Genomic DNA, 9,703 nt, shown 5'->3' with positions numbered 1-9,703 from the left:
TGCACTCCAAGTAACTAAGTATGGAACAAATCACCTGTAAAACAAAGTGTAAACTCGCCATCAGTGCCACAAAAGCAGCCATCCGCACTACAGTTCGCTTGACTCTTGAGGCAGGCAGCTAGCAATGGGTTCGGTACAAGCGTGCTCAAGCTCTCCACCTTCATTTACATAAATTATTTTCTAACTGAAAAAGGCTCTCGAACAATCATGAATTAGCAGATTGTTAAGTCTAACGCCTTATCTAAGATAACATATCATTTGCACCTAGGTGATCAAGGCTTTGTCCTAATCTAGCGTCAAAGTAGGTGTCATGTCCTTCTGATCTGCTCCACCTTGTTTCCCTACAGCCTGCATGGACTATGAACTGCAGTGCGCTGGACGAATTCTAGTCGTCGCTAGAAGCGCACGCCCACCATGGCTGCAATTCCCCGTCACTCAGATAGCTCTCCAAATCGTTAAGAATTCCAAGTAGCGTATGGTCCGCATGATCGAGCACTGGTTCCTACTAGTTAATGGAGCAGCGTTTGACAGGGAAGTGGGAACGGGGAGCTCTCTCAGGTGGCCCAAATCCTGATTAACTAGCATTATCCGGTGAGAAAATGTTATTCTTCGCCAGTAGTGATCGGATACGTGACAGCTTCGTCTCGTGCATGAGCTGCCAGAACGGGAAAACGGCTGGGCGATAGGAGTTGGAAGATGGAATATACCTCTGAATCTATGGTGAGAATGGTTAAACTATGGTAGGGGGTTCTTGTGTTTGCCGTCGTCTAACCGAGAGGTTTCAGGAATAAGTTCTGCCTTTTCAGAACTTATCTGCATGCATGGGAGATAAAGCACGAGCCGAATGATATTGTTTTCAGTTGAGCCTTGTGGGAGTGCGTCGTCAATGAGCTGTACTTGCGTGTGCATCATGGAAAATTTTACCTATAGATAAGAATCTCGAGTCCCCGTTTAAAAATATATAGAGTTAAAATGGAACTAGTAGACCCTGCCGGAAGCTACCATGTAAAAGCTTGTCGTCAATGAGCTGCAGTCTGCCAATTAGAACGTCCTCTATTTCAGTAAAACACTTGTACCTTTGCATTCCAAAAGGAATGGTAATTAGACAGTAAGAGAAAGATCCTTACAGAGCCGTAGAAAAACTATGCACCCGGGGTTGAATCCAGCTAAGCTAAGCTCTGCTGCTCAACAAGAGGCTGCATGAGTTCCAGCGATTTTTTTTTTGAGAAACACAGTACAAACGCAGACGCTCACATACACGCGTATACACTCACCCCTATGAACGCACACACGCACACCCTACCCCTATGAGCACCTTCGGAAGACTGAGCCGGCGGATTGAATCTTGAAATTGACGAAGTCACCACAGGCGCCTCGCTATCGACGGGAACGTTGCCTCCCACTGAATGAATATTCCGCCTTTTATGAGACACACAGATGTCAAACCTGGGGTTTGAACTCTGGTGGGCTGGGGATACAACCATCCTCCTAACCACCTGACATCTTGGAGAAAATAATCCGTATGGAATCAACATCTATCAGTCTTATCATGATCCTTGCTGATGAATCTGCTACAGAAAACCAATAATTAGCTCTTCTTTCAGCTCTAGGGGACCTGAACTGCATCCATCCATCCATTAATTGATCCCACTCAGAGCCGCAAAACGGTCTAGTTTTTGTTTGCTCCGTGACACCGATCGATGTTCTTGGGCTTGTTGATGTGCGCGGCAATATTCGGATGCCCTGGTTGCCAGGCGAGATTCTACATGGACAAAGGCTCTTAGCCATTCTGAAGAAAAGCTTGAGCCGAATCAAAAGCTCTTCACCCATCCCCCACCTGAACTGAAAGCTAAACGCCATCCACAACTTGCCTACTTTGGGCCAATTATTAAATTCCCGGGTTCCCCATATTCTTCTTTCAGTTTTCGTCCTTTTATGTGTGCTTTTCAGGGTGTTTTTCCCTTCTTCTGAATGGATTAATTATGTTCTTGGAACAGACATTCGTTTGTGGTGATTTTCTCCTCTCTTTCTGCAGTAGAAACAGTATTTATTTATTTTTGCGAAAAAGTAGAAACAGTAATGTCGACGAGTACAAATAATAGAACATGACATAATGAATTGCTCCAATAAAGAATATGTTTCCACTGTCTTACATACATCGGTATAAGCAAGACCGGTTCCATTTTGGTGTTACAGACTTCCAGTACGTCGATCTCAAGGTCTTATCAAGCCCTACCTAGCTTGGTGGTTAATCTTGAAGTACTTAATATTACTATATGCTTCGGAGTCAAAAATATTGTGTACACACTACAAACCATATATATCAACTACTGTGTGATCCAAGGACCTATCTAGTCATTCCACACAATTACAATTACAATCCTTTTCCCTATATATTGGCCAATGATGATTTGTCTAATTCAGACCTATATATGTGGTGCAATGTATAGACCCCCACAGTTGTTCTTCCCGTGCACCATGTATAATTCAGAATGAATAAGCAGCAGTATAGTATCTATCTACCATCAGTTCATCCGATCCCCATGTTAGAAAGGGAGCAGCGTGTGATGGCCCGTGCCTACTGACCCTTGCAAGACGTTGCCACTGCCTATTTGGAACGTTGCGCCACCAAAACAAGATCCGTTCGGCTTCTTGTCCGGCTGGCTCGTGGACCCATTACGGCCACAGTCCTCCGACGATCTCTTGCGCTTCCCGGCAGCGCCCTCGCCTGCCGTCGACGTGGACGCCGACGAGTCCATCTGCGCAAACTGGGACATGCTGCTGTTCACATGGAATTGGTTCATGATGGGGTGGCCGAGGAGGGCGGCGCCGTGCTGGTCGTGCCGTGGCATCTCCCCATGGCCGCCGTCGTTGAAGAGCTGTGCCAGCGAGTAGTCGTTGAGCAGCTCTGAAATGGACGGGATCTTCGGCATCCTCTGCGTGCCCGCAGCCGTCCCCTGCAGCGGGTAGCTGCTGGTGCCGGCCTGCACGAGCATGCCGGCGCTCGACATCGGGTAGGCGCCGCTCGGCTCGTCGAGCTCGTGGTCGGACAGCGGCGGCACTGGCATCGGCGACACCTGGCTGGTCTTCTTGTAGATCCGGCACAGCACCCAGTCGTCCAGCTGCATATATGATCGACCACACGGATACTTAAATTTAGGAAGGATCTGGAAAATTAACAGATAAATCTACAATGACGATCAGGTGCAGATGAATCAGTCATTAACACGTAGGCATCATGCCTATCACTGTCGTATCTATTGACTTGGCGCAACCATGCCAAGTATGCCTAAAGAACATTTCTTTAAACGACACACGCACATTAAAGCAGCTCTTGCGTCCACTGGCAAGACACTGCACAAACCGATGCGATATTGGCGAAACTGACGTGCCGACGAGACGAACCCGTACCGGAAATATCCTCCAAGAAAAATCACGGTGCAAGCGCACGAGCAGGCGCAGCCAGCAAATTTGTAACCATGCCAGTGGTCGACGTACATGTAGATCGATCGACATATGGAGTACTAAAATCTAGGGTTTCAGGTGGTATGATGATCTGATTTGTTCATATGTTAGTATTTGCTGACGACTTACCCTCATGGAGGCGTTGCGGAACCTCATGGGGCGGTAGGTGTTGGCGGCGTGCGCGTCGGCGGTGGCGAGACGGTACTCGTGCATGATCCAGTTGGTCTTGATGCCCTTGGGCGGGCGGCCCTTGTAGAAGACGAGCGCCTTCTTGACGCCGACGCTCTCGTTGGTGGCGCTGCTGCGGATGGGCTTGTCGGTGCCGGTGGCCTTCCAGTAGCCGGACCCCGCCGCCCGGTTCGGCCGGACGCCATTCGGGTACTTGCGGTCCCTCGGCGTGAAGAAGTACCACTCCCTGTCGCCATAGGTAGCTTTGGCTGTAAAATCATGAGAAATACCGATCGACGATTATTACTTGATCACGATTGGGGATCGATTGAGCGATCGAGCGATCATGCATGAATCATGTCGCGCGTGAGTGTAGAGGGAGCGAGTATACTAACATGGCAGGGCCCATGGGTCGAACTTGTAGATATCGACGTCGGCGATGATGGAGACGGGGCACGGCGAGTCGGCGGCGCGGTTGCGGAGGTAGTGGAGGATGAGCTCCTCGTCCGTCGGGTGGAACCGGAAGCCCGGCGGGAGCATGGCCGGGTCGGACATGATCATCGCCTAGCTAGCTAGCACGGACGCGATCAACGGATGACAGAAAACCCTAGCTATAGTTATCTATCCTTGATTGGTAAGCAGTCCTCGAATTCGAAGATCTGACAGAGGAAGATAGCTACAGATGGAAGAACTGGCTAAGCAAGCTTCTTCCAGCTGTAGCTATGGGAAATGGGTAGCTCGAACTTTTGGAGACGAGAGGGGAGGGGCCGCTTATATGGTTGCTGGATTTTGTCCTCTTGTGTGCGTGACGCCTGGTCATGGCGAGGAGGGCTTCTCTGTGGTTTCCGGAGGGAAGGTCTATGTGGTTACCGTTGATTCGTTATTCCTCACGTCCGCCGTGATGGCGCAGGGGATTGGGCTCCATGACGTCGCCCGGTGAAACTCGCTGGCGCAGCCACGTGTTGACGGCCGATGATTCCAGAGACGGATTTGGGCCGAATCTATCGGCCGATAGAACGGACATAATCAATCCTACACCTATTTTAGGGAAAACGATCCCCTTCCCGCCATTGAGTTTGTAACCATATGCTGGTAGTGTACCAGCTAGAACAAGGCCTGTATCTGTTTGTTAAGGACGTCCCTTCAGGGTTTAGCTAGGCTTCACTGATATCATAGGGAGTTAGGGACTATCATAGGGAGTTAGGGACTGACTATACATAGGCGACTTTACAGTTTCTCCACAAAAAGAAAACACTTTATATATAGTTGCAAATTTATAGCTACTAGTTTAACAATGGAATGGATGAAGACATGTTGACAAAACCGTGGGTACAGTCGTGAGGCCGGATTTAGTTCGACAAAGTGAGAAGGTGAGGAAACAGGGTGCAAGAGGACAATTTGTTTGTTTGGGCCTTTTTGGGCTAAGAGGGGAATATACAACGGGCAAGATAAATGGACCCGCCAATAGGTTAGTCTGGCAAAAGAAAGAAAGTGTAGTACCACCAAATGCAGCCTGCATCCGTCTTAACTTTGTCCTATGTAGTAATTCTTTTTACAAAAATATTGGTCCATGTTTATATGAGCCGTGCCTCGTATTATCGTGCATTTAAATTTCCCTCCTCGTCTATATATACAAGATTGCTTGCTCTTGTGTTCAGGGGTATAACCTCCGTTTCGAAAAAACTTGCTCTTGTGTTAATAAACAACTTTAGTTTATACAAAATATACCTAGTGAATATAGTACTAAAGCATCTTTCACGATAGATTTAGTGATACTATTTTGGCCTTGTAGATATTGATTCTTATTTAATTTGGCAAAGTCAAATAGGTTTGACTTAGGAGGTTTAAAATAGCGTGCTTTTTATCCGCTAATAGCACGCTATAGCATAAATTTTAGTAATTTTGCTCGCTATGGCGCTATTTGCGAAATACCATGCTATATCGCGCTTAAAATGCATAGCGTTTAGCTCGCTATTTTTTCAAGCTAAGTTGCTCTCACTTTTTCGCGGTGATGAACTACAATCTGTTGGTTCCTCTTCTGAATCAGAAGATAATATCGCTAATGCTGATGATTTTTAATAAATAATGTATACTATATTGTTGCCTTGTGGAATGTTGATGTTAGCGGTCTGAAAAATTGGAGATCTATTTTTTGTATGTGGTTATGTATGTATGATTCAATCATTTTTGGACTATATATCCAACTTTTTTAGCGAAATCCTTTACTTTTAGACTATATTTGGTATTTTTTAAACACTATTTAAAATATAGCACGCTATTAGCACGATATAGCGTCCATATCGTTTGAAGGAGACCGCCGCTATTTTGTTAGCACCCTATTTTAAACCTTAGCCATATATATAGATGGGAGGGGTACCTACGATTTTGAAGACAGGTGTCTAGTTTTTTCAATACACTCTAAATTTTGCATCAAGGTGATAAAAGCCACAAGAGCTCGCGCCCTTCCTCAACATAGCTAAGATGCATAAATGTGTCACAAGAAAAGGATTTTTAGCATAATACAAATACATGGAAGACTCATAAAACACCTAAGGTGACGGAGTGCCGACCCATGACTACGTCGACACTCATGTGGGATAAAATACCCCTCTGTGTTTTCTCCGATCCTGAGGTAAGTAGCAGTGGGCATGATCCTGAGGTAAGTAGCGGTGGGCATGATTTGAAATGGTTTCAATACACTCAAGACTCGCTCATTCAGAATCCATCGACACGCGGTCCAACTTTTCTTGTGTTGACACTGGACGATTATTGGCGTAAGTTTCTTGGCGGAGCATGTGAAAGTGTTTAGTCATTGAATAGTTTTCAAATTTTAGGGGTGAAACACGGAAAAATACGTGGTCGGACAATCCGGTGTGGAGTTTGAAATTAAGCCACGTATGAGCTTAGTTGCTTGTAATAATCACGCAACCGGTCGACAAATCTATACCTAATAATAAAGACGCTAAGGTTTCTGCCAAAATTTTCGTCCAACTTTCTGTTCTGGACGATTTTACCCTCCCACCAAAATACATAATACGGAGGAAGGACAGATGCCATGTACCGGTCAAACGAAATAACACACCTGCCCTGTTCCGCCGCTACCCTCTTGTTCCCTGCCGCACCACGCGCCTCCCCTGCCCTTCGGCTCCACCTCGGGACCTCCTGGACGATGACCCTGTGGAGGGGTGGCTCGAACGCTCGACACTCCTAGCATGTCGGCCGCTGGCCGCTGGCATCCGCGAAATTACTAGCGGTACCACAAAGAAAGTTCTCAGCGCCGCCCCATCCTCCCGAAGCTCTGGCGCAAGATCTCCACTTCCATCGCCACGATAAGAAAAATACGGGGAACTCCGCTGCCACCGCCGGAGAATTCAGCCTGAAAACTGCAGGATAGCTTATCCAACAAGCACTTCTTGGTTTGCAGTTTTTTTGGGCCGGAATTGGATCTATCCGATGCGGCGTTGTTATTCTTCAGAAATAAAGGCTAAGGGGATACATCCCAAGAGGAGCAGTACGGAAAGCTGATTCACAGGCTGAGGGAGCAGAGGAGACGGCCGCCGGGGAGGGGCGAATTGGATGGAACGGCGGAGGCAGTGGGACTGTGCAGCCGCGGAAGCGGTGCAGACGGAATTCCTGTCAGTTGGCCGCTGCGACCTCGAGCAGCGCTAAATCGGATAGGAGTAGTGGATTTCGGGTGCGGGGAGGTGGCTACAGGTACAGAGGAGCGCACGCGGCGGCAGAGCTTGGAGCTGGGATTTCCCCCGCCGGCGGCAATCGCTGCAAGTAATTGGGTGCCTCGACGTGCAGCCACGAGGGTATGCAAGTGCCGCATCTATGTGATGCTCAGAGGGGATTGATTCGGAGGCCTTTGCCCTCCGCGGCCGTGTGCTGGACACGGCATGGCTGTCGGCAGCCTGTGAGCCTCTCAATGTTCGCCGTCCGGGAGGCTTTGTGCGGAGTGAACACCTTTCAGTAAATTAATTGACTGGTCTTGATGTTACTACAATTAGCGTACTAGATCGCTGTTCCAGGCACTCTTGAAATCGTGCCCCTTATTCAGTTGCTGCACTACAGCCTGTACATTGTATTTTGTTTTCAGTAGCACATGCCGAACTAAAATTTGAAGCAACTAAATATCCAGACGTTTATTTTACTATTGCTGTGTCAGATATTGTTCTTAGCATGAACGCATGAGTAAAACCAGATAGATAGGGTAGTATTTTTGTTTTTGCCAAATTCCACCGATCTAATTAAAAATCATCAACAATAGTACAAAGAGATCTAAAAATAATAGAAACTACAAATAGATCTTTGGACCATCTAGCGATGACTACAAATTGATACTAGCGCAAGCCGAAGGCATGTCACCGTAATGGCCCCTCCATTACCGAAACTGGGCAAACCTTGTTGCAGTAGAGTTTGTTGTATTAGACAGACGGCAAGTTGTCGAGCTAAGGCCACGAAGGAACATCACACGAGAGCAACAACCATCGCCATTGATGACAACCGTAGATCGAAAGAGACTGGACTGAAAACACATCAAACATGAAAAACCAACCTGATCCCACGAGATGTGTTGGGCATATGACTCCACGCGTCCTCTGGTGATGCTAGATGCACCACCGGAGCAAGGATATAGCGGGGATGACCTTATTCAGACTTCATGACGTAGTTGTCGCCTCAACATGGGTTTTGGTGGTCACCTACCAATCGCCTCTCCTTAGCTTCCGTATGTGTAGATCATGGAGTAAATGTGACACTCATACATGACAACATAATATTTATACTTGAAACCTAACTCACATTGGGTATAAAATGAAATGTAGTAGTAGTAATATCCATTTGACATGTGGTCTAGAAAATTTGTCGACAAAGGTCTCAACTTTATTGGTGTTGGAGTGGATGATCGATGGGATGAGATGGTGATAGTGGTAATTTTGGTGCATCAGACAGGCTGCCGACGCAGATGGGGCAGATGGAGAAGTTCGGCGAGATGATCGATTATATTACTAAGAGCATTACCTGATTTGTTTTGCGAAAAAGCATTACCTAATGATGTTACATGCATATAAATACTTGTTGGTTGACCCAAGCAAAGCACATCCTATGAAAAAAAGTTGTTAGCACAATTATTTTTATTAGTCTATTTCTCATTACATATTCTTTGTTTGCACGGTTATATCTCGTAAGATCACTTTCCTCTATGGTAAATAGTAAAAGCGGAAGTGGAGTCAGAACCATAAGATCATGTGGATGTCATTTTTTCGACATAGTGGGCTTTAATACATGCACATCTCTCAATGATAACAAAAGGACACACGGGGTTACTCGGGTTGATTAAATTTGGAGCAAAATATGAACCTCTCAAAATTTGAAGTTTTACTCAGGTTACTCGGGTTGATTGAATAGAAGTAAACATGATCACCATCGATGATGGTGACAAAGAGGAAAAATATCACACATATGGTTTATTGGAGCGTTTAATATTTGGTTACCCGGTGCAACGCACGGGCACTTTTGCTAGTCTAACGTATGTATGGACTATTGAATCTTGACTGAATTGCTGAACGCAGTGATCGATCTGACAAGCATGTCAAGTCTAGTCTTTTTCCATCAAAAGGCCAAGTCGCAGGTGTGAACAGAACAAGTCATTATCATGGAGCTTCACACTCTCCACGTATTGAGATAATCCAGTGATATTTGAAGCGATTTATTGCGTGAATATTCGATGTGTCAACTTCTCGCAGCTGTGTGGAGGTTACTTTTTTCACCTCTAGGTAAATATACCAGAAGAAAAACACAGTAACTCTCCGTTATCATCAACCACAACGATCAGTTCCCAGAATTAATTATTGGACTCACTCGGACACGTGTAGCAGTAACTAGGACTAAGCAGCGATGGCAGCGGAAAACAAGCGCAAAGGATCCCGGAGGAGGCCACAAATGGAGCTAAGGCTAGCTAACCCTATCCGCAGGGATTGATTCTACACATGCATGTGTTAATTTAGGCAGATAAGCAAGGCGATATTAAGCACAATTAAGCTGATCATTATCCTAACACAACTGATGG

At 46.3% G+C, this 9,703-nt stretch overlaps 1 protein-coding gene across 1 annotated transcript; it reads right to left on the bottom strand.

The window, feature by feature from the left end:
• Positions 1-2,111: 2,111 nt before the first annotated feature.
• LOC124698270 (NAC domain-containing protein 1-like) lies at positions 2,112-4,404 on the bottom strand. Its single transcript, XM_047230770.1, has 3 exons — positions 4,029-4,404; positions 3,595-3,902; positions 2,112-3,122 (listed from the first exon to the last, which is right to left on the bottom strand). The coding sequence occupies exons 1-3, from the start codon at positions 4,192-4,194 to the stop codon at positions 2,547-2,549; spliced, it is 1,050 nt and encodes a 349-aa protein (XP_047086726.1). The 5' UTR covers positions 4,195-4,404; the 3' UTR covers positions 2,112-2,546.
• Positions 4,405-9,703: the final 5,299 nt, after the last annotated feature.

The sequence above is a fragment of the Lolium rigidum genome, chromosome 3, assembly GCF_022539505.1.
Source record: "Lolium rigidum isolate FL_2022 chromosome 3, APGP_CSIRO_Lrig_0.1, whole genome shotgun sequence".
Taxonomy (NCBI): domain Eukaryota; kingdom Viridiplantae; phylum Streptophyta; class Magnoliopsida; order Poales; family Poaceae; genus Lolium; species Lolium rigidum.
Note: the sequence above shows the minus strand (reverse complement) of the source record. Positions and strands in the feature narration are given on the sequence as shown.